A 25,403-nucleotide genomic window follows, 5' to 3' on the forward strand; every position below is an offset into this window, starting at 1 on the left:
TCCCCTCCAACTCAGCCACTCCCTGCAAAGGCCCCACCTCGAAATACCATCACCTCTGAGATTAGAATTTCAACATATGGGTTTTGTGGGGGAGGGAACACAGGTATTCAGACCATAACGATGCTTCATTATTTTTCTTCAAATATTTTAAAACATCTGTTATTTATTTTCATTTTTCTTTGAAAGGGGGGAGAGAGAGAGTGAGTGAGTGAGAGCAAGAGCGAGAGAGAGTGTGTGCTTCGACTTGCTGGTTCACTCCCCAAATGGCTACAACAGCCCAGGCTGGGCCAGGCTGCACCTAGGAGCTCAGAACTCAGTTCTAGTCTACCATGTAAGTGGCTGGGACCCAAGTCTTTGAGCCGTCCCCTGCTGCCTCCCAGGTGCACATGAACAGGAAGCTGGAATCTGAAACAGGACTGGGGCTCGAACCAAAGCATTCTGATGTGGACTGTGGGCATCCCCAGTGGTGTCTTAACTGCTGTGCCCAGAGTGTGCCCATTAAATCTTTCCCTGTACTTGCTATTTTAAAAAACAGTGAGTTATTAGCATCCTTCAAAAGTAATCAGAGTTTAAAAATTACAACTAAGGACTTGCGAATGTGCATGGATGTGGCTTGGTCTGGCTGCGGTCCTCTTGGCTGCAGCTGCTTTCTTGCCTTCTAGGTGGTGCTCACAGTCATCCCAAACCCTACAGATAAAGTCATCAAGATAGCCGGATACTTTTATCTGATATTCTTGGAATGTCTCCTGCCTGACGCCTAGAATGTTAATGTTTCTTGAGAAAGTTCAGGTACATTCTGGTGAGACACAGACCCCCTTTATCTATAAAACCCTTCTCTCAACAGTGACTTGATCAGCTCTTGTGCTGACTGTTGATGTACAATGTAATACTTTATCCATTTTAGTATTTTTTTGTTCTAGTACTAGTGGTTGAACTCTGTAATTAGCACACAATTATCCTTAGGTGTTTAAATTTTAACTGAAAAGTGATCCTGGTTAAATGTAAGAATGAGAAAAAGAGAGGGAGGAGATGTACAATTGGGGACATGCTCAATCGGACTTGCCCCAAATGATGGAGTTAGAAACGTGCCAGGGGATTCCAATACAATCCCATCAAGGTGGCATGTACCAATGCCATCTCACTAGTCCAGGTGATCAATTTCAGTTCACAATTGATCACACTGATAGATCTAAGAATCAAAGGGATCACACAAACAAGACTAATGTCTGCTAATACTAACTGATAAAACCAAAAAGGGAGAGAAGGATCCAACATGGGAAGGGGGAGACACAGCAGACTCATAGAATGGCAGATGTCCTAAATAGCACTCTGGCCTGAGAATCAGCCCTTAAGGCATTTGGATCTGGCTGAAGAGCCTATGAGAGTATTTTAGGCATGGAAAGCCAAGACACTCTGGGGAAAAAAAAAAAAAAAGAAGAAGAAGAAGAAGAAGAAGCCCTAAATGAAGGATCTCAGCGAGTGCGATCCCAGTGGAAAGAACGGGGCCATCAAGGTAGGAGGTACCTTTCTCTGAAGGGAGGAGAGAACTTCTACTTTGACTATGACCCTGTCAGACAGGTTGAGTTAAAGACAGTGAGAGGGAGAGACAGAGAGAGAGGTCTTCCTTCCATTGGTTCACTCCCCAGATGGCCGCAACAGCTGGAGCTACGCCGATCCGAAGCTGGGAGCAAGGTGCTTCTTCCTGGTTTCCCATGCAGGTGCAGGGGCCCAAGGACTTGGGACATACTCTACTGTTTTCCCAGGACATAGCAGAGAGCTGGATTGGAAGAGGGACTGCTGGAACTAGAACCAGCGCCCATATGGGATGCTGGTGCCTCAGGCAGAGGATTAACCTACACAGAGCCAGCCCCCCTAATTTTATTACTATTAAGAACCAGTAGTATAGGACAGTTCATTTCTCCACATATTCATCAACATTTGGAAAAGTTGGTCTTTTTAACTTGAACTATTCTGAAGGATGTATGGTGATATCTCATTGAGGTTTTAATTAGTTTTTTCCTAATGGATGATGTCGAAGATCTTTTGACCAGATACTTACTTGTTGTGAGGTATCTTCTGAATGAGTGTCTGTTCCAGCTTCCCTATACCCTTGGCCATAGTTGTCAGGAGTCTGTACCCCTGATGTATTTTTTAAAATTTTATTTATTTGAGAGGTAGAGTTATAGAGAGAGAGGGAGAGACAGAGCGAGAGGTCTTCCATCTTCTGGTTCATTCCCTAGATAACCGCAATAGCCGGAGCTGAGCTGATCCGAAGCCAGGAGCTTCTTCAGAGTCCCCATGCAGGTGCGGGGCCCAAGCACTTGGGTCATCCTCCACTGCTTTCCCAGGCCATAGCAGAGAGCTGGATTAGAAGAAGAAGAGCTGGGACATGAACCGCTGCCTATATGAGCTGCCAGTGCCAAGGTGGAGGCTTTACCTGCTACACCACAGTGCTGGCCCACCCCTGATGTCTTAATTTCTCTTTTCATCCCCTAAAGCCATGAGGCCAATGTCACTCAACGTAAGATTTTAGAAATGGTGGCCAGCATTGTGATGTGGTAGGTAAAACTGTCACCTACAATGACATCCCATGTGGGTGTTGGTTTGAGGCCCAGCTCCTCCACTTCTGATCTAGCTCCCTGCTAATGGTCTGGGAGAAGCAGTGGAAGATGGCCAAAGTGCTTGGTCTCCTGCCACCCATGAGGGAGACCTGAAAGAAGCTCCTGGATCCTGGCTTCTTCCTGGCCCAGCCCTGGCCTTTTTGGCCATTTGGGTCCGGCACTGTGGTGTGCGAAAAGCCACCACCTGCAGTGCTGGCATCCCATATAGGTGCCGGTTCAATTCCCAAGCTGCTCCACTTCCAATCCAACTCTCTGCTGTGGCCTGGGAAAGCAGTAGAGGATGGCCCAAATCCTTGGGCCCCTGCACCCATGTGGGAAGACCTGGAGTAAGCTCCTGTCTACTGGCTTTGGATCAACACAGCTCCGGCCATTTCAGCAAATTGAGGAGTGAACCAGCAAATGGAAGACCTCTCCCCCCCGCCCCCGCCTCTCCTTCTCTCTCTGTGTAACTCTGCCTTTCAAATGAACAAATAAATCTTAAAAAAAAAAAAAACTCTCTCTGTTCATCTTTCAAATAAATAAATAAACTGTTTATTTATTTATTTATTTTGACAGGCAGAGTTAGACAGTGAGAGAGAGAGAGAGAGAGACAGAGAGAAAGGTCTTCCTTTTCCATTGGTTCACCCCCCCAAATGGCCGCTTTGGCTGGTGCACTGTGCTGATCCAAAGCCAGGAGCCAGGTGCTTCTTCCTGGTTTCTCATGTGGGTGCAGGGCCCAAGCACTTGGGCCATCCTCCACTGCCTTTCTGGGCCACAACAGAGAGCTGGAATGGAAAAGGAGCAACTGGGACAGAATCTAGTGCCCCGGTCGGGACTAGAACCCAGGGTGCTGGCACCGAGGTGGAGGATTAGCCAAGTGAGCCGCGGTGCCTGCCTGATAAGGTTTTTTAAAAAAAGCTTTCTAAAAATGCTCAGCCATAAAAAAGAATGAAATCCTGTCTTTTGCAACAAAATGGATGCAACTGGAAACAATTATGCTTAATGAAATAAGTCAATATCAAAAAGACAAATATCATGTTTTCTCTCATATGTGCCAGTTAGTATAGAACACAAAAAATGCATAGTAATGAAACAGACATCTTGTGATCTGATTGTCACTTTTATCCATTGCTAAATGCCTATGGAACTGTGGTCTTCCTACTTTTTACTTGTTGCATGTTATGGTTAGTTGTGAAAAAAAAAATAAGAAAAGGAGGAGGAGGGAGGATAGGGTGGGAAGTATTATTATGCCCTTACAACTGTATATAAAAATAAATGAAATTTGTTCTCTTTATGTAAATAAAAAAGTAAAAAAAAAAAAAGAAATATGAGGATTGTAAATCTGGACAAGTGAAAGCAAAGGGAAGGATACCAAACTTATTTCCATAATTTGAGGAACTCTTACGAAAAATAGAGATCACATATTTAGTATTTCAGAGGGCAGAATGGGGATCAAATGGGTTGTGGCAGAGAATCCATGGCTACCCATCTTGGTTTTCCTGGAGGTCATTCTTGAGGGGTTAACTATTGCTCCGTACAGCATTATTCTTGGGTATGAAATTAGGATGAGGTTCGGGGAATAGGGTCAGAGTGTGGGAAATGGAGTTTCTTCTTCAGGCCTCCAGAGATTTGTTGGCAAATATTATGAACCTCTTCCATTGTACCCTCATGGGACAAACATGGATGTTGAAAGAATGTTAAGTTCTCTTCTGTATATATTTAGGTTGGGTTGGAGATGGTTTTCTCTGTAGACAGCAGAGGGCAGTATTGACCCAGATGAACCATAGACTCAGTGGTGTGGGGCCCTGACCTGCTCTGGGCTCAGATTCAACTGTTCTCTAGAATGTCTTTACCTTGGGACTCTATTCTTCTGCCATCCAATAGTCCTGTGGAGTCTCCTTGTCATTGGTCCCGCAACCCGCATGGTGCTCATAGAAGGCTCTGGTCCCCATTCTGTATGTGCTGTTATTGATGCTAAAGATTTTCCTAAAGCAAGATAGCCTCCCTTCCTTCTGGGGCCCAGAAAAGAGCCTCCTTGGAGAGGAAATGTGACTTAGAGCCAAGTGGAGCAGCTGCATCTATGTTACGTTCCAGGGGAATGTTCTAGTCCACAGGGACCACATCCAGGTGTTTCACTCAAATCTAGTGACTTCCTGCTTATGAGACAGGGAAATGCTGACAAGACTCAAGAGTAATAAAGCCAACATTTATGTAACACTTTATAATGCAAATATTGGCTTGTTTAATAAGTGTTTGATTCTTAGAGCACTGGGGTAGATAACAAAGTCTGTGCTCCAAGACTGGATTAGCAGTCTTTTTACTCTGGTGTGACGTAGGACTTGGGGTCCTTCTTTGAGCTCTTAACAAGGAAGAGGCAGTAGGAGACCGCTCTGTGCTGCCATTAGTTATTTTGGGTTTAATAGTCCAACAGCACAGACTAACATAAACCAAGTCCAGATAGTAAAATGAAGCTGGATGACAAGTATAACAAGGAGCCCTCCCACTGGAGCACAGCACCACACCCCTTCCGTGGGGAAGGAGACCTGAGCAGGAAGGGTCCGGGGTGGGGCTTGGCTTTCCTGGCAGCAGACATGGATGAGCCTTTCTGAAAGGGACTGGGCAAGGGTCTCACTCGCAGAAGAGGAGTGGAGAGGCTTGGATGAGGAAGTGGCCGGCAAGGGATAATTACCATGTGTTAGAAAAGGCGTTAGCTAAGAGTAAAGTGTGCAGGCCTAGGTCTTTTTAAAGACAAAATTAGAGACAGGAAGAGACAGAGAACTCTTCCATCTGCTGGTTCACTCCCTAAATGGCTGCAATGACCAGGGCTGGGCCAGGCTGAAGCCAGGAGCCAGGAACTTCTTCCAGTCCTCCCACATGGGGGCATCTTCTGCTGCTTCTCCAGGTATAGTAGATTCAGTAGCAGGGAGCTGGATTGGAAGTGGAGCAGCTGGGTCTCGAACTGGAGCCCATATGGGATGCCAGCACCACAAGTGGTGGTTACCTGCTATGCATTATGCTGGCCCCAACCTAGATCTTACAGTGTATACAGATCCTGAGAGAGCTACCAGTAGAGAGAGAGAGAGAGAGAGAGAGAGAGAGAGAATGAGTCAGTCTTTTCTATCTTTTCTAGGTAGGTCAATATTTATTGACTTAGAACATATAATAAGTGTAATAAAAATATCCAACTTGTGCTTAAAGGTTTATTTGAATTTAAACTCTTTCTTCTTAAGAAATTATTTTATTTATTTGAAAGCAGAGTTACAGAGAAAGGAAGGGACACAGAGAGAGAGATAGAGATAGAGAGAGACATCTTCCATCTTCTGGGTCATTCTCCCAGTGGCTGCAATGGCCAGGGCTGGGTCATAACAAAGCCAAGAGCCAGGAGCCTGGAGCTTCTTCTAGGTCTCCCACAAGGGTGCAGGGGCCCAAGCACTTGAGCTATCTGCTTTCTCAGGCACATTAACGGGGAGCTGGTTTGGAATGGTACAACTGGGACTTGAACTGTTGTCCATATGGGATGCTGGCATTGCAGGTTTACCTGCTACACCACAACACTGGCCCTATCAGCTCTTTTTCTGAGGAGTCATGTATGAGTTTAAAGTATACATGAAGGATCCATATACTGTTTTTAGGCATTAAATTGTGTTTTTGTATAAACAAATATCATAGCATTAATTAATTGAATGCACTCATTGAATGTTTTTACCTGTTTTATACTCTAAAGATAGAGCAGTGAGCAACACAAATTGGTTAGCAGAGTACATATTTGGTTTTTTTTTTAAAGATTTATTTTATTTATTTGAAAGACAGAGTTACAGAGAGTGGTAGAGACAGAGAGAGAGGTCTTCCTTCCGCTGGTTCACTCCCCAGATGGCTGCAATGGCCGGAGCTGTGCCAATCTGAAGCCAGGAGCCAAGAGCTTCTTCCGGGTCTCTCACACGGGTACAGGGCCTCAAAGACTTGGGCTATCCTCCACTGCTTTCTCAGGCCACAGCAGAGAGCTGAATCAGAAGAGGAACAGCCGAGACTGGAATCGGTGCCCATATGGGATGCCGGCATTGCAGGCCAGGGCTTTAACCTGCTGTGCCACAGTGCCAGCCCCTGAGTACATATTTGTTACTGCTTTAAGTTAGCCAGGCCTAGCGATGGGGCCATATTACCCTCATCAGATACCCTCTCAGCTGTCCTGAATGCTGGCTTCCTGCATGGGGAAAATTCACCTTTATAGGACCAGCTTTTTATACCCCTCACCCCAGGGGCATTAAGTATTGGAATGAATAGAGAGAATATAAAGACAAGGATATGGGAAAACCAAGCAGCAGAGTTATAAGGAAAGAGGCCACTGATGGAATAGTTCCTATGTGTTGGACACTTTGATAAAGTTTTTTTTAAAAGATTTATTTAGGCCGGCGCCGTGGCTCAACAGGCTAATCCTCCGCCTTGCGGCACTGGCACACCGGGTTCTAGTTCCGGTTGGGGCGCCAGATTCTATCTCGGTTGCCCCTCTTCCAGGCCAGCTCTCTGCTATGGCCCAGGATGGCAGTGGAGGATGGCCCAAGTGCTTGGGCTCTGCACTCGCATGGGAGACCAGGAGATGCGCAGTGGCTCCTGGCTTAGGATTGGCGCGATGCGCCGGCCACAGTGGCCATTGGAGGGTGAACCAATGGCAAAAAGGAAGACCTTCCTCTCTGTCTCTCTCTCTCTCTCACTATCCACTCTGCCTGTCAAAAAAAAAAAAAAAAGATTTATTTATTTATTTGAAAGTCAGAGTTACACAGAGAGAGGAGAGGCAGAGAGAGAGATTTTCCATCTGCTGGTTCACTCCCCAGATGGCCGCAATGGCTGGAGCTGCGCCTATCCGAAGCCAGGAGCCAGGAGCCTCTTCTGGGTTTCCCACATGGGTTCAGGGGCCCGAGGACTTGGGCCACCTTCCACTGCCTTCCCAGGCCATAGCAGAGAGCTGGATAGGAAGTGGAGCGCCCATAAGGGATGCCAGCGCTTCAGGCCAGGGCATTAACCCGCTGCGCCACAGCACCAGACCCTTGGATAAAGTTTTAATTATCTCATTGACACCACATTAGACTCCTAGAGTAGTTATTGTCACTATCTACGATGGGTGCACACAGTGCAAGCTAAGGCACAGAGAGCTAGAATCCATTGTCCAGGATCACACAGTTAGTAAGTGGAGGAGCCAGACTGTAAACCTGACATTTCACATGGTTTTGCCTTTGGATAATTGAGAAAAAAGGTCCACAGACAATTGACAGAAGAAAGAAGCAAACTGTGTTGGGTTGGCCTGGGGATTTGCTCACATCGTTGATAAAACTATCTTCAGGTGCTTGCCACCTCCTGATGATAAGGGGCACTGTTGAACAGACATACAAATGCACAGACTTAAACAAAGTGTACCCTAACTTGGCTTCTGTTAATTGTCAGCACTTCGCCCTGGAAAAATATCAAGTAGATGTTATCAAACAATGGCCTCAGTCATCAACAAAGTCTCAATAAATCAGATGCTAGAGCATATTTAATAAAAAGACATTTTGGCTTTTGAAATAACTTTCTTTTTTTTGCAGGCAGAGTTAGACAGTGAGAGAGAGAGAGAGTTATAGATAGTGAGAGAGAGGGAGACAGAGAGAAAGGTCTTCCTTCCATTGGTTCATTCCCCTAATGGCCACTATGGCCGGCGATACACCAATCCGAAGCCAGGAGCCAGGTGCTTCCTCCTGGTCTCCCATGTGGGTGCAGGGACCCAAGCACTTGGGCCATCCTCCACTGCCTTCCCAGGCCACAGCAGAGAGCTGGACTGGAAGAGGAGCAACCAGGGCTATTACCCACTGCCCCAACTGGGACTAGAACCCGGTGTGCTGGCGCTGCAGGCAGAGGATTAGCCAAGTTAGCCATGGCGCCGTCCATGAATAATAACTATCTTTCATGAAGAAAATTAGATAGCCTGGTCAATTTTCTTCCAAAACTAGTCTTGGATCATGGTTAAAAAATATAACCAACCATACTACATGTAAAATGCAACAACTCTGCTATTAAAAACAAAAAAATATTTAATTTAGTTTTTTATAAAATTCATTTATTTATTTGAAAGGCAGAGTTACAGAGAGGCAGAGGAAGAAAGAGAGAGAGGTCGGTCTTCCATCCACTGGTTCATTCCTCAAATGGCTGCAACAGCCAGAGCTGAGACAATCCAAAGCCAGGAGCCAGGAGCTTCCTCTGAGTCCCCCATGCAGGTGCAGGAGCTCAATGACTTGGGCCATCTTCTGCTGCTTTCCCAGGCCATAACAGAGAGTTGGATCAGAAGTGGAGCAGCCAGGACTCAGACCGGCACCCATATGGGATGCCGGCACTGTAGGCGGCGGCTTTACCTGCTATGCCACAGTGCCAGCCCCAATATTTAGTTTTTTTTTTTTTTTTTTAAAGATCCTTTAATAGGGCCAGTGCTGTGGTGCAGCAGGTTAATGCCCTGGCCTGAGGTGCCGGCATCCCATAGGGACAGCGGTTTGAGACCGGGCTGCTCCACTTCTGATCCACAGCTCTCTGCTGTGGCCTGGGAAAGCGGTAGAGGATGGCCCAAGTGCATGGGCCCCTGCACCTGCATGGGAGACCTGGAGGAGGCTCCTGACTCCTGGCTTTGGATCGGCACAGCTCTGGCCATTGTGGCCATATGGGGAGTTAACCAGCAGATGGAAGCCCCCCCCCTCCCCCTGTCTCAGCCATCCGGAGAACCATCTGACAGAAGACCTCTCTCTCTCTCTCTCTCTCTCTCTCTCTGTCTCTGCCGCTCCTCTCTGTGTAACTCTGACTTTGTTTTAAAGATTCATTTATTTATTTGAAAGGCAGAGTTGCAGAGAGAGAGAGAGAGAGAGAGAGAGAGAGAAAGAGAGAGAGAGGTATTGAGAGATTGAGATTTTCCATCACTTGTTCACTCCACAAATGGTCCAGCTTGGGTTGGGTCAGGCTGATGCCAGGAGTCTGGAACTGCAAGGGCCCAAATATTTCTATCATCTCTGACTTGTGGGACTTCAAGTGGAAATTCAGTGTGGGATGCTGGCATGACAAGCAGTGTCTTAACCCACTGTGCCACAAAGCCAGACTCAATCTAGATGCATTTTAACAAAGCTTTAAAATAAGTTTTGAAAAGGTTAAACTGAACCTCAAATGACTGTGTACGGTGCAAAGCCAAAACTCTTCAAAGAAAGATAACAAAATGAAGACACACCACAACAGAACATCTGTAATGTCTGGAATCTAGTAAAACAATGCACAGAAATACAAAGGGGGCTGGCGCTGTGGCTCAATAGGCTAATCCTCCGCCTGCGGTGCCAGTACCCTGGGTTCTAGTCCCAGTTGGGGTGCCGGATTCTATCCCAGTTGCCCCTCTTCCAGGCCAGCTCTCTGCTGTGGCACGGGAAGGCAGTGGAGGATGGCCCAAGTGCTTGGGCCCTGCATCCGCACGGGAGACCAGGAGAAGCACACAGCTAACATCATAATATATGGGGAAAAGCTGAAAGCCTTTCCTCTGAGGCCTGGAACCAGACAAGGATGTCCATTGTCATTTCTCTTATGCAATATAATACTGGAATTTTTACCTAGAACCACTAGGCGAGAGAAAGCATACAAATAGCAAAGAAAGAAGTCAAATGATTTGTGTTTGTAGATAACATTATTCTACATAGAGAGAAACCAAAAGACTACACCAGGAAGCTATTAGAGCTGATAAACAAATTCAGTAAAGTTGTAGTATACAAAATAAATACTCAAAAACTATTAGCATTTTTATATACCGGTAATCAACTTGCTGAGAAAGAAATTATAAGAGCAATATTATTAATCACACTATAAAAGTACCTTGTAGTAAATTTAACCAAGGACGTGAAAGACCTTTTACAATGAAAATTATAAAACATTTCTAAAAGAAATTGAACAGAATTAAAAAAATTAGAAACACCTGTGTTCACATGTTGATATAATATTATCAATCATTAATAATAATATTATTGAAATTTCCATATTTCCCAAAGCTATTTACTACACTTGATCTTAGCCAAAAGGCCAAGAAGAGATTACCTGAAGCAATACAAAGTTCAATACAACTCCAACAAAATACCCATGACATTCTCCACAGAACTAAAAAGACAGTTCTAAAATTCATATGGAATTACAAAAGCCTGTGAATAGCCAAAGTGATCATGAACAAAAAAAAAAAAAAAAATTAAGAAAAATAAAGCTGGAGACACGACAATCCCAGATTTCAAGCTGTTCTAAGCACAACAGCATGACACCAGCATAAAAACAAACACATGAACTAGTGTAACCGAATAGGAACCAGAAACAAATCCACGCATCTACATCACTTTTATTTGACAAAGAACTAAAAGCATATACTGGAGTCTCCTTAACAAATGGTCCTGGAAACCTGGGTATCTGTATGCAAAACTTGAAACAAGACTGTCTCCCCACCTCTCACCTTATGCCTCTCATTCTATTCAAAATCTCTCAAAATGGATAAAAGATTGAAAATTTTCAGACCTAAAATTATGAAACTATTAGGAGAAACATTTTAAGACAATGTTATAGGCAACAACTTTTTGGAGAAGACTCAAAAAGCACAGATAATAAAAAAAGAAAATAGATAAATGGGATTATATCAATCAAAGGAACTTCTGTACAGCAAAGTAAGCTATCAATGGAGTGAAGAGACATGCAACACAATGGAAAATTTTTTCAAATTGACAAAGGATTAACACTCAGAAGGAATTCAGAAAACTAACTCAACAACAAAATAACAACCAATCCAGTTAAGAAATGGTCAAAGGATCTGAAAAACATTTCTCAGAAGAAGAAATACGAATGGCCAATGAATACATGAAAAACATTCATTATCGCTAACCATCAGGGATATGCAAATCCAAAGCACAGTGAAGTACCATCTCCCTCCAGTTAGAATGACAAAGGCAAGAATGTGGAGAAAAGCAACCCTTATGCATTGTTGGTGGGGATGTAAATTAGTACAGCCATAAAGAGAGAACTGTATGAGGTTCCTTAAAAAACTAAAAATATATCTACCATATGACTCAGCTGTTCCACTTCTGAGGAAACAATATCAGCATATGAAAAACATCCCTGTACCTCTCATGTTCATTGCATGATAGCCAAGATAAGGAATTAGCCTGGGCACCCATCTGTAGGTGACTGGAAAAAGAAATGAGGTACACATGCAATGAAGTATTATTCTGCCACAAAAAGATTAAAATACTGACATTTGCAATAAAATGGTGTAACTGGAGACTATTATGTTAAGTGAAATAAGCCAGACACAGGAAGACAAATACTACATTTTCTCATATGTAGAAGCTAATAATAATAATAATAAACTTGATCCAACTTTAAAATAGTGACTACTAGAGGCTGGGGAGGGGGAAGGGGTATGGAAGAAGTTGGATAATGGGTACTAAAACTCAACAGGAGAATGTAACAGGTTCTGCTGTTTTGTAGCACAGTGGGAATATCTGTGGCTCACATTCAGGTATAATGTATAATTCTGTACAATGAGCTGGTAGGCTCCGAACACAAAGAAAAGATAAGGAAATGAAAAGGTTGATTATCTCGTGTGGTCAGTTTAGGCTATATGTGTTGAATAGTGGCATATACATGACAATATATCCTTATCTCCCCACATGAAGATCATTGTCATGAATCCCTCACTTTGGGATAGTAATCTGTTTTCAAGAAAAATGGTACACATGTATATCATGTCTGTCTATGAATGTGGCAAAAAGTTAAAAATTATTAAATTTTAAAGCTAAAAACCATAAACTCATAAAAAAAGTTCAAATGGAGCCAGTGTTGTGTGGAGCAGGTGCATAGGCAGTAAGCTGATGCCTATGATGCCAGCATCCCCCATACTGGAGCTCCAGTGCCTGACCCAGCTGCCCTATTTCTGACCCAGCTCCCTGTTAATGTACCTGGGAAGTCAGCAGAGGATGGGCCAGGTGCTTGGGTTCCTGCCATCAACATGAGAGGTCAGGGTGGAGTTCCAGGCTCCTGGCTTCAGCATGGACCAGCCCTGGCTGTTGTGGCCATGTGGAGAGTGAAAGAATAGATGGAAGATCTGTTTCTCATGTCCCCCCTCCATCATTCTACCTTATTTATTTATTTATTTTTAAATTTTTTTTGACAGGCAGAGTGGACAGTGAGGGAGAGACAGAGAGAAAGGTCTTCCTTTGCCGTTGGTTCACCCTCCAATGGCCGCTGCGGCCGGCGCACCGCGCTGATCCGAAGGCAGGAGCCAGGTGCTTATTCCGGTCTCCCATGGGGTGCAGGGCCCAAGCACTTGGGCCATCCTCCACTGCACTCCTGGGCCACAGCAGAGAGCTGGCCTGGAAGAGGGGCAACCGGGACAGAATCCGGCGCCCCGACCAGGACTAGAACCCAGTGTGCCGGCGCCGCAAGGCGGAGGATTAGCCAATTGAGCCATGGTGCCAGCCCATTCTACCTTTCAAAATAAATATATAAATCTTTAAAAAGCATCAGATCCAGCCTCCTCTTCCTTATGTTTCGCTCTTCATGAGCAACACTTCTAGCTGGAACTGGTCTTTTTTTTTTTTTTTTTTCAATTTCAAATATTACATGCCAATCCAAAATTAAAAAATAAATTAAAAAAATTAGTAAGTTTATCATTATGTACCAAAATAAACTTATCTTTAATTCTATTTCCTGAATATTTTTGAAGTACCCTCATGTATTCTGAAATTAAAATTTTAAAAACATAAGTTACTTTTTTAAAAACCATTATGTATGTTTATGTAATTCCAGTTTGAACCTCAACAGATTTTTGGAAATTAGATAAAATATATTAAAATTTGTATGAAAATTTAAATTGGGATAAATAAGCATATATATTTTTTAAACTTTTATTTAATGAATATAAATTTCCAAAGTACAGCTTTGAAAAGAGGAACAGCATAGTGAGACTTTGAGAAAGAACATGCAGCAAAATATTAGTAATGAACAAATCTCCAGGAAGTGTATATATGAAGTTGCTATAATATTTTTGCAACTTTTTTATAGATTTAAGTTCTCTCTCTCTCTCTTTTTTTTTGACAGGCAGAATGGACAGTGAGAGAGAGACAGAGAGAAAGGTCTTCCTTTTCCGTTGGTTCAGCCCCAGTGGCCGCTGCGGCCGGCACACCACGCTGATCCAAAGCCAGGAGCCAGGTGCTTCTGCTGGTCTCCCATGCAGGTGCAGGGCCAAAGCACTTGGGCCATCCTCCACTGCACTCCTGGGCCACAGCAGAGAGCTGGCCTGGAAGAGGAGCAACCGGGACAGAACCCGGTGTGCTGGCGCCGCAGGTGAAGGATTGAGCCGTGGTACTGGCCTAAGTTCTCTTTTAAATGAAAGTATTTATTTATTTGAAAGCAGAGAGACAGAGACAGAGAAATTCCTCATTCATTGGTTCATCCCCCAATTCCCATAACAGCTGGGGAGCCTGGGACAGGCTACAGCCAGGAGTCTGGGACACAATGGAGTCTCCCACGTGAGTGGCAAGCACCCAAGTACTTGAACCATCACCTGCTCTCTCCCAGAGTGCACATTAGCAGCGGGGTGGAATCCAGAGTGCAGCCAGGACTCCAACCCAGAGGTGCAAGCATCGTGGCACCTTAACCGCTGCACCAAATGCCTGCCCCTTGAATTCTTTTTGACAATACAAAGTTTAATCTTTTGTTTAAAAAGATTTCTTTGAAACTCAGTTATACACAGAGAGGAAGAGACAGAAAGAGAGTTATCTTCCACCTGTTGATTCACTCCCCAAATGGCTACAATGGCTGGAGCTGGGCCAGGCTAAAGCCAGGAGCCAGGAACTTCTTCCAAATCTCCCACTTGGGTACAGAGGCCCAAGCACTTGGGCCATGTTCTACTGCTTTCCCAGCCACATTAGCAGGGAGCTGCATTTGAAGTGGAGCAGTCAGGACTTGAACTGGAGCCCATTTGGATGCTGGTGTCACAGGCAGTGGCTTTTACCTGCTATAGCATAGCGCCAAGCCCCGAAGTTGAATCTTCCAAAAGAAGAGAAAACAAAGAATATTTATCAAACTGGATAGCAGAACATAGCAAAAAGCCCCACTGCAGAAAAGTCAATGAGATATTTGTGTTCAAATAAGCAAATATGATCAGCTGAGATGAAAAGTGAATCTAAGTGGATTCAAAATTTTAAAATGGATGTGGAAAAATAATATGAATGTAGATAAATACAATAATTGATAGAAACATAGACATATACGTGGTTGATTGTTAATGTTAATTAATTGGATGATGGCAGGGAAGAAATAAAGAAGGGGGAAATTGACCTAATAAGGAAAGAAAAAAAGTAACATTAACAAAAAGGATATGAGATTCTATCAAATAAATGTAGGTGTGAAATTATAGAAAGATGTGTTCATTTAAAAATAAAAAATTATCAATTAAAAATGAAAAATATATTGATAAACTTGCACACACATTTGCACATTTATTTTTTCTTGATAATGACTTGTGTTCAATTTGTTTTTTAAAAAAAGATTTATTGTTTATTTGAAAAACAGAGTTAGAGAGAGAGAGAGAGAGATATATCTTCTATTCACTGGTTCACTCCCAAAATGGCTGCAATAGCCACAGCTGGGTCAGGCCAAAGCCAGGAACCAGGAACTCCCATCTAGGTCTACCATGTGGATGTTGCAGCCCAAGGATTTGGGCCATCTTCTGCTGCTTTCCCAGGTGCATTAGAGGAGAGCTGGATCAGAAGGGGAGCAGCGGGACTCGAATTGGTGCCCATATGGGATGTAGCATCGCAGGTGGTGGCTTTGTTTACAGTTTGTTTTAGTTAATATTCAATTAAAATTTAAAATTCATTTTATTATATTTAAACATTATTTTCATCTTATTAACATTTGCATTTTTGATTGATACTATTCCTAGTTTACAAAAGTTAATCAATTTTTGGAGGACTTCCAGGAGTCATAGAATCAGCAGTATCTGCTTCAGAACACATTTCTCATATTAAACTCTAGCTGGTAAGTGAGTGGTGGTGCAGAGAGAGAACCTAGAGTCACCATTTGTAGACAACACCCTAGCACCAAGAATATCAGTCATTCTGTATCCACACTGATGGCCTGCTCTCAATTTAAGTAAAAATGCAATTTTAAAAGTGGTAATGCAGGGACCGGCGCCATGGCTCACTTGGCTAATCCTCCGCCTACAGCACTGGCATCCCATATGGGCACCGGGTTCTAGTCTCAGCTGCTCCTTTTCCAGTCCAGCTCTCTGTGTGGCCCGGGAGGGCAGTGGAGGATGGCCCAAGTGCTTGGGTCCCTGCACCCACATGGGAGACCAGGAGAAAGCACCTGGCCCCTGGCTTTGGATTGGCGTAGCTCTAGCCGTAGTGGCCACTTGTGGGGGTGAACCAACGGAAGGAAGACCTTTCTCTCTGTCTCTCTCTCTCATTGTCTAATTCTATCTGTCAAAAAAAAAAAAAGTGTTAATGCAAATACAGGTTCTTCTTGGCTTACAATGGTGTTATGTCTGATAAACCTGCTATAAGTTGATAACATTATAAATCCAGAATGCATTAATATAGCTATCCTACTGAACATTATAGCTTAGCAATACAGTGCACTATGGATTATTGGTTGTTTACTCTCATGTTTCACGTGGATGCCTGAGAACTGAGAGTTGTTGCTGTAGCCCAGCAATATCATACTGGGATATCACTAGCCTAGGAAAGATCAAAATTTAAAAACTGAAGTAACAGTTTCTACTGAGTATGTGTCTTTGAACTAACATAAAGTAAAAAAAAAAAATCAAAAATTGAACATTCGTATTGAGAGATTGCCTGAACAATTCAAAATAATCCTATATAAATTGAGAGCTGGCCATCAGTGTGGATGCAGAATGTTAATCCATAGCACTAAGTGACTTTGCAAAAACCTTTGTATGAACAACCAGAAAGGAAAATGTCAGTAGAAACCATTGCCTCTTCAAATCTGAATTGCTTTAACTAAGTCTCTAATTCAATTATGTTCTTGTGTGAAATTTGGGTTTCAAGTTCAAGATCTAGCCTCATTGTCTACCTGGTGATAATTTTTCTGAATTATGAGAGGAAGTAGAACTAAGAATATTAACTGTCAGAAGTCATGACTGATATTCTTGGTGCTAGGGTGTTGTCTACGAATGGCGATCCTAGGTTCTCTCTCTGCACTACCACTCGCCTACTTTTCCTCCATGAGCTGTGACTGCGTTTTTCCATATACTTCCTCTTTCAGGGTTGTGATCATTGTTTGTTGTTCACTGTTGGGCCATCTCTAAGAATCTGTATCTTTCTCTGAATTTTGCAATTGTTCCCATTAGACATGTTCCATCCCCCTTTTCAGATGTTCCCCAGGTACCCTAGTTTATAAACATTTCCAGGGAAAGGATGATTCCTGTTACATGAGGCTCATTTATTATTTTTCTGTGCTCAGCTGTGAGTCCTAATTGAATGTTCCTTTATTGAAATTTTTTTGAAAAAAAATTAGCAGTTATATTAAATTATACAGATTTATGGAGGTATTATGTGATGTCTAATTAAATGTACACAGTGTGTAATGTCTAATCAGATTAAATATGTGTAAATATATTTATCCTTTTAAGAATTTAACATTTCTTTATGGTGAAAACGTCCAAAAATTCCATCTTGTAGTTTATTTTTATGAGTGAAATTTGCAGTAAATTAACATTATCTGCTTTCTTTCTTTTTTTTTTAAAGATTTATTTATTTACTTGAAAGTCACACACACAGAGAGAGAGAGAGAGAGAGAGAGAGAGTCTTCCACCCACACTGGTTCACTCCCCGGATGGCTGCAATGGCCGGAGCTGTGCCAATCCGAAGCCAGGAGCCAGGAGCTTCTTCCAGATCTCCCACACGGGTGCAGGTACCCAAGACTTGGGCCATCTTCCACTGCTTTCCCAGGCCATAGCAGAGAGCAGGATAGGAAGTGGAGCAGCCAGGACTTGAACCGGCGCTCATATGGGATGCTGGCACTGCAGGCAGTGGCTTTACCCACTGTGCCACAGTACTGGCCCCTATCTACTTTCACTTTACTGTGCAATAAAAGCCCAGACCTTACTTGCATGTAGCAATAGCCATCAATCAGGGAAGAGTTGATTGAAGGTTGCTTGTTATTGCTTACAGGGAGATGCAGAGTTACAGGCAAGCAGGCTGCTACCCTAGAAGCCTTGACTGGGCTGAAGGTAGAAAGCCCCTGAGATTCCTGGTACTCTGACCCACCATTTTACTGTATCATAGGAACTGGCTCCTTAGCGCAGGGCAAGGGGGGCGTTTTAACCCAAGTTTTCACTACTGAAGAGACAAGTCTTCGGGACTAGCGCTCCTTAACTGTCCTCTCCCACATGGTTCAAAGTCATCTTCACGTCCCATGTCTGTTAGAATTCTCATTCCTGTTATGTTCCCTCCCAATGCTTCTGAGTGGACTCAGAGGAAGAGAAATGCAGGGGCAGTGCTTTGGCTGTTTCAGAACACATCTCTCTGCTCCTCCCTTGGTACATGAAGTCCTTTCACACTATTTCACCCACGCCAGCTTCTGTACTGCTTGTTGATGGTAGAAGACAGGATTAAAGTGGCAGGATTCTTTCCTGACACTGAAAACTTGGAGGAGATATTAACTTGGAATACCTTCAGTTTTTAAGTCATGAATACTTTGGCTGGGACAGATAATCCCCAAAATGTAAGACATAAGGTTTAGAGGTTGGAAAAAAGAGGGTGAGCCTTGTCATGAAGGAGGCTAGCATCTATAGGCACAGTAACATCAGAATTGATGCCAGAAAATTAGAGCAATTATTTGGACTAGTACCTTCAACTCTACTTGCTGAGGGCCGCTGACTTTATGACTCAGTCAGAAGATTCCAGATATATCCAGATATATACCTTCTTTCCAACTTTTTGTGGTTAGTTCTGAGACTGTATAAAAGCTACTCTACCCAGAAACAAGTCTGTTACAAGTTAGTTGTTTTGTATTTACATAATGTCTTAATGCCAAAATAGTATCTGGCTATTTATGCTAGTGGTAATTGAAGTGGGAAACTTGGTAACAGATCATAGGATGCTAGAAATTTCCAAGTTGCATCTGATTTTTATAGTCTATGTTCCCATATTTTATTCCTGTTTCTGAATCTTCATAAGCCATTATATTAAGGGACTTTTTTGGACCTTGTTCCATAGGTTCTTTGGACAAGTGCCAATTCTCATCCTGAAATGTGATGCCATACACTCCTTTTCCACACTCTGTGTGTTTCCATGGGGAAAATGGAGCTGGCTGTGGACTCTCATTGTGTTTTCTGGTTACCTCCCTTGCACTGCCCCTGAGGCTTTTTGTTCCTAGAGTGGGCTGTGCACATCCTACTTCTGAGAACTGACCATACAATAAACAAAGATATAAACAAGGTCAAGTGCTTGGAAGTCTCTGGGCAGAGAAGAATACCTGATATGGTCTAGATGTTGGAGGCGGTGAAGGAAAAGTAGGGTGAAATGATGGAAGGAAACTGGCAGGCTCCATGTCTCTGTCTTGGTATGACTAGTTTCTCTTCAACCTCTTCCTGGACGCAGGGCTTGATGCCAGGGCCCCTGAGGCTTTCTCCATGAATAAAAGGAGGGACAACTGAATGGAGCTCCTATTTCAGGTTCTTGGAGACAGCCAGAATGATGCCTCTTGTCCCTCTGCTCCTGGTGAGCATCATCTTCCCCGGCATCCAGGCTACACAACTGACGAGGTGCGAGCTGACTGAGAAGCTGAAGGAGTTGGATGGCTACAGAGATATCTCTATGTCTGAGTGTGAGTTCCTTGCTCCTTTGTTTCATTGCATTCCTTATCTGTTTCCCTTCTCCAGTTAATTGTCCAAGGATATTGTATTCCCTGCTTATCTGTGTATGTGTGTTTCTAAATATTTACTTATTTATTTGGAGAGAGTTACACAGAGTGAAGGAGAGCCAGAGAGAGAGAGAGAGAGAGAGAGAGAGAGAGAGAGAGAGAGAGAGAGAGAGATGGGGGGGGGTCTTCCATTCCCTGGGTCACTCCCCAGTTGGCCGCAATGGCTGGATCTGTGCCAATCTGAAGCCAGGAGCCAAGGACTTCTGGGTCTCCCACACGGGTGCAGGGGCCCAAGGACTGGGGCTATCCTCCACTACTTTCCCAGGCCACAGCAGAGAGCTGGATCGGAAGTGGAGCAGTTGGGACTTGAACCGGTGTCCATATGGGATGCCGGCACTGCAGGAGGTGACTTTACCCACTATGTCACAGTGCTGGCCCCCTCTTTTATTCCATTTGTTCTCTTCGTCAGTTGCTGAATCCTTTTTGGATCTCTGCATTATAAAGATACCCTGGATGCGTTGCCATCTTTGGAGGTTTGCTGGAAAGGCTCATTCTCTCTAGGAACAGCACTTCCTCATCTTTGCTGATTCCGGGCATCTCTGTCATATATATTTCTCATCTTTTCCGCAGGGATGTGTACCTTATTTCATACCAGTGGCCTTGACACAAAGATTACAGTCAATAACAATGGCAGCACAGAATATGGAATCTTCCAGATCAGCGATAAGTTGTGGTGTGTGAGCAAACAGAACCCTCAGTCGAAGAACATCTGTGACACCCCCTGTGAAAGTGAGCAGCCTCTGCCCTATTCCCTCGGGGCCTTTCCCTGCAATGATCGATCTCCTTTTATTGGTGTCAAACACACCTCTGGTTTCATTATTTGGTTGGACTCTACAAAAATCTTGGGACTTGAATTTATAGTGCTAAGAACCTGTTTGGATTTTTCATGAACATCAAATCCCCAGATAGTCCCCTCTGAAGTTCAAAGGCAAGCATTCTGAACTGAGAGTCTTGAAGTTTGATAATCTGTATTTTCATGGAAGTTGATGATTCTTCCAGAGATGTTCTAGGGAAGCTAAGGAAGCCCCTTCCTTGGGGGAAGGCACTATTGTATTTTTAAAAAATTCAAGATGAGAGATGAGAAGGAGAGAGGGAGAGGGAGAAGAAAGGGAAGATGGAAGGAAGGGGATAGGGAGAGGGAGTGGGAGAAGGAGGGGGAGAGGGGAGAGACAAAGAGATATCTCATCTCCCAGTTTACTCTCCAAGTTCCTGCAACAGCTGGGGTTGGGCTAGGCCAAAGCCAAGAGCCTGAAACTCACTACAGGTAAGGACCTGAACACTTGAGCCAGCACCTGTTGCCTTTCAGAGTGCACAGTAGCAGGAAGCTGGGTCAGAAGTGTGGTGGAGACTCAAATACAAGCACATCGATATAGAATGTGGGCTTCTTCACTGTTACACCAAACGTCTTAGCCCACAAGAGGCATTCACGTATTGGTCTTCTCATGTAGAAAGACGATAACCATAAGCCTTCAATTTAGAGATGACCCATACTCATTGGGTCTAGGGAGTAGGGGAACCCACGACCTTTCTGGGTAACACCTTTAAGCTCTCTGGTTTCTTTCCCTGAAACTCCTGCCAGATTTCTTGGATGATAACCTTACTGATGATGTAAAGTGTGCCATGAAGATCCTGGATAAAGAAGGGATTGACTACTGGTAAATTCTCATTTTTTTTACTTTGTCCTTCTCTCCTTCCTCTTACCCCTTTGGCCCAGTACTACTTTCTTCTCTCCTTATCATTTAATACAGAACATAATATCCAAAACAAAACGCCTCTTGCAGACTCAGCTTTTCATTTTTAAGTTTCCTGTTTGATCTCATAACTTCCAGGTCTCTAATGGTGGGCTGAGATCCAGGCCTCCCTTTACCTGGCTTTGAACATACAATTCTGGCATCTAGTCTCATCTCCTACTTCAAGCCCTTCGTATCATTGCACTTTTTTTGTTTTAATTTTAATTAGTTTCTAACAGATTCACTGTGATTTGTAGGTACAGTTCTAAGAACATAATGATATCCCCTTCTTCACTCCCTCCTTTTCCCCTCTTCTTCCCATCATTCCTTCTCCTTTTCTTTTTTTTTTTTAACTTTTTCAGATAACATATTTTAAGGTTAAATTACAATAAAAGGGCTTAATACTTCATAGAACTAGATGTTTAATAACTGAAAAGCAAAAAGACCCTAGGTTAGCAGGGAATATGCACAATGGCTACAAACAATAATTGAATGGAAAAAATGACCATTTCACAGAGACAGTAAATTTTAAAGTAATCAAAGATCGTTAAACCACGGTAGTTTTTTTTTTTTTTTTTGACAGGCAGAATGGACAGTGAGAGAGAGAGACAGAGAGAAAGGTCTTCCTTTACCATTGGTTTACCCCCCAGTGGCTGCTGCGGCCGGCACACCACGCTGATCCGAAGCCAAGAGCCAGGTGCTTCTCCTGGTCTCCCATGTGGGTGCAGGGCCCAAGGACCTGGGCCATCCTCCACTGCACTCCCAGGCCACAGCAGAGAGCTGATCTGGAAGAGGGGCAGCCGGGACAGAATCTGGCGCCCTGACAGGGACTAGAACTTGGTGTGCTGGCGCCGCAGGCGGAGGATTAGCCTATTGAGCCGTGGCGCCGGCCTAAACCACGGTAGTTTAACATTTTTTTTTTTTTTTTTTGACAGGCAGAGTGGATAGTGAGAGAGAGACGGAGAGAAAGGTCTTCCTTTTTGCTGTTGGTTCACCCTCTAATGGCCGCTGTGGCCGGTGCATCTTGCTGATCCGAAGCCAGGAGCCAGGTGCTCCTCCTGGTCTCCCATGCAGGTGCAGGGCCCAAGGACTTAGGCCATCCTCCACTGCACTCCCGGGCCATAGCAGAGAGCTGGCCTGGAAGAGGGGCAACCGAGATAGAATCCGGCGCCCCAATCGGGACTAGAACCTGGTGTGCCGGCGCCGCAAGGCGGAGGATTAGCCTGTTAAGCCACGGTGCCGGCCTAACATTCTTTTTTTAATAAGTATTTTAAATTTTTTTATTTGACAAATACAGTTGGACAGTGAGAGAGAGAGAGACAGAAAGGTCTTCCTTCCATTGGATCACCCCCCCAAATGGCTGCTACGGCTGGAGCTACGCTGATCTGAAGTCAGGAGACAGGTGCTTCTTCCTGGTCTCCTATGCGGGTGCAGGGGCCCAAGTACCCGGGCCATCCTCCACTGCTATCCTAGGCCACAACAAAGAGCTGGAGTGGAAGAGGAGCAACCAGGACTAGAACCTGGCACCCATATGGGATGCCGGCACTGCAGGCGGAGGATTAACCAAGTGAGCCATGGCGCCGGCCCCAGTTTAACATTCTTAACCATTGGTTTGACAGAAGTATAAAACAAAATTTTACAAAACCATATTTGTACTAATACTGATACATACAGACATTTCTTTCCTTCTACTTTTCTGTTTGCTTTTTGAATTTTAGCTCCCACATATAAGAGAAAAGCATGCAGCATTTGTCTCTCTGGGTCTGGCTTATTTCACTGAACATGCTGTCCTCCTGTTGTGTCCATTTTGCTGCAAATGATAGAATTTTGTTTTTTTTTTACAGCTGAATAATATTCATCGTGTATGTGTACCACATTTTTTTTTATCCATTCATCTGATGATGGGTACTTTCGTTGATTCCAAATTTTGGCTATTGTGAACAGTCCTGCTATAGACATGGTGGTGTAGGTATCTCTTGGATACATTGTGTTCAGGTCTTTTGGGTATATGCCCAGTTGTGGGACTGCTGGATCACATGGCAAGTCTATTTCTAGTTTTTAGAGAAATGCCCGCAGTGTCTGCACACACTAATTTACAGTCTCACCAATAGGTGTATACAGGTTCTCCTTTGTCTACATCCTTGTCAGGGTTAGCTACTCTCTGCATTGCACATCTTTTCTAGTTCTACACTTTTCTTGTTTTTTTTTTTTTTTTTTGACAGGCAGAGTGGACAGTGAGAGAGAGAGAGAGACAGAGAGAAAGGTCTTCCTTTGCCGTTGGTTCACCCTCTAATGGCCGCCGCGGTAGCGCGCTGCGGCCGGCGCACCGCGCTGTTCCGATGGCAAGAGCCAGGTGCTTCTCCTGGTCTCCCATGCGGGTGCAGAGCCCAAACACTTGGGCCATCCTCCACTGCATTCCCTGGCCACAGCAGAGAGCTGGCCTGGAAGAGGGGCAACCAGGACAGGATCGGTGCCCCGACCGGGACTAGAACCTGGTGTGCCGGCGCCGCAAGGCGGAGGATTAGCCTGTTGAGCCACGGCGCCGGCCTTTTCTTGGGTTTTTAACAGAGACTACTCTACTAGATGGCTTAGAGCACCACTTGGCTAGGCAAATCTTTTATCCATTATCACCCACACTCTTTCAACTCAGCCCTTCTGAGAATGAGGCTAGATGGAAATTTCCCCCTAAGATGCAGATAACCAACTTACCTTGTCCCTTTCTCCATTATCAGGTTGGCACATAAACCACTCTGCTCTGAGAACCTGGAACAGTGGGTCTGTAAGAAGTGAGCTCCTGCTGTCTTTGCCGCTCCTGCCACCTATGCTCCTGGAACTCCACTTCCCTAATGCTACCTCAGTTGGCCTCTTTTCCCCTCTGCCCCTCCCCCCGAAGCTGATTTGTCCCTGATCTCTGAGCATTGTAGTGCACCATTGGACTCTTTCGAACTCTTCTCCAATGATGTGTGATTGGTGCACTGGACTTCAGACTACAGCTAAGTGCCCTTGATGACATTCTTCCTACAGCAGCAGATCCCACCTCTGTACTGAATAAAGGGCCTCATATGGAGTGGTCCGTTGTATTTTCTTCTTTGAGGGAAGGGAGGAAACGGGGTGAATGGTGGTCACAAAGGACACAGGACAAGGTCACCGTTCATCTCTCTTGAAGAAGCAAGCTGACCTTACCAGGGAGAGGAGCAGCTTGCTTTCTGCACTACTTCAACGAACTTTTATTGATTACCCAATGTGTTCAAGGAACAATAGAGGGATCCAAATTTGACATTTGCTAAAATGTCAAATTCTTGCTTCCTCAAGGATTAATGGGGAAGATAAGAAAGCTATTGATGGTTATAAAGAATAGTATCATAAGCATCATGGGAGTGGTAAAATGTGCCATGATCCTTCCTGAGAGGAAATATACTTCATGTTCAGAGGAGAAGTGGAAAAAAGGGCTGAATAAGGGATTCATGAACGAGATAAAATTTGAGCTGGATTTGAAGCATGGGTGAGATTTTGACAGGTGTGGGATGGGAAAGGAACAGGAGGGGCAGGGGCACCCCAAATCCTGAACTGGTGGCTTGAGAGAGTTGAGGTGTTTCCTTATCCTTATGACAAACTGTGGAAGGAACTCTTTGTGGAAACCAGGGATAGAACAGGTACCTTATACTCAGCTCAATGATTTTTTAAGTATCTGTACAGTTGGAGCTGTGCTCTGGTGCAGCAGGTTAAAGCCCCAGCCTGTGGCTCCTGCATCCCATATGGGCTCCGGTTCGACTCCTGGCTGTTCCACTTCTGATCCAGCTCTCTGTTATCGCCTAGGAAAGCAGTAGAAGATGGCCTAAGTCCCTGGGCCCCTGCACCTGCATGAGAGACCTGGAAGAAGCTCCAGGCTTCAGATCAGCTCAGCTCTGGCTGTTGCGGCCATCTGGGGAGTGAAGCAGTGGATGGAAGACCTCTTTCTCTCTCTGAGGCTTTACCTCTCTCTGTAACTATATCTTTCAAATAAATAAAGTAAATAAAAAAAGAATCTCTACAGTTGCGGCTTCCCCTCCATTATTCCTCCTTGTGTTTCACTTGTTTTTTTAAGGATAATGTCTGCAGAATT

At 44.2% G+C, this 25,403-nt stretch overlaps 1 protein-coding gene and 1 pseudogene across 1 annotated transcript; one reads left to right on the forward strand and one right to left on the reverse strand.

Annotated features, from left to right (window-relative positions):
• Nucleotides 1–10,589: 10,589 nt before the first annotated feature.
• Nucleotides 10,590–10,676, reverse strand: LOC133769310 (U2 spliceosomal RNA; annotated as a pseudogene).
• A 6,823-nt stretch (nucleotides 10,677–17,499) lies between these two features.
• On the forward strand, nucleotides 17,500–24,266 carry LALBA (lactalbumin alpha). Its single transcript, XM_062202238.1, has 5 exons — nucleotides 17,500–17,558; nucleotides 19,324–19,475; nucleotides 20,142–20,300; nucleotides 21,151–21,226; nucleotides 24,034–24,266. The coding sequence occupies exons 2-5, from the start codon at nucleotides 19,343–19,345 to the stop codon at nucleotides 24,089–24,091; spliced, it is 426 nt and encodes a 141-aa protein (XP_062058222.1). The 5' UTR covers nucleotides 17,500–17,558; nucleotides 19,324–19,342; the 3' UTR covers nucleotides 24,092–24,266.
• Nucleotides 24,267–25,403: the final 1,137 nt, after the last annotated feature.

Source organism: Lepus europaeus, chromosome 10 (assembly GCF_033115175.1).
Source record: "Lepus europaeus isolate LE1 chromosome 10, mLepTim1.pri, whole genome shotgun sequence".
Lineage (NCBI taxonomy): Eukaryota > Metazoa > Chordata > Mammalia > Lagomorpha > Leporidae > Lepus > Lepus europaeus.

Bases quoted from the DNA above. Each gene is read 5' to 3' on its own strand.
- LALBA (XM_062202238.1), top strand. From the start codon at position 19,343: ATGATGCCTCTTGTCCCTCTGCTCCTGGTGAGCATCATCTTCCCCGGC. The intron at 20,301-21,150 runs GTGAGCAGCCTC...AACTCCTGCCAG, and splicing joins CTGTGACACCCCCTGTGAAA to ATTTCTTGGATGATAACCTT. The intron at 21,227-24,033 runs GTAAATTCTCAT...CTCCATTATCAG, and splicing joins AAAGAAGGGATTGACTACTG to GTTGGCACATAAACCACTCT.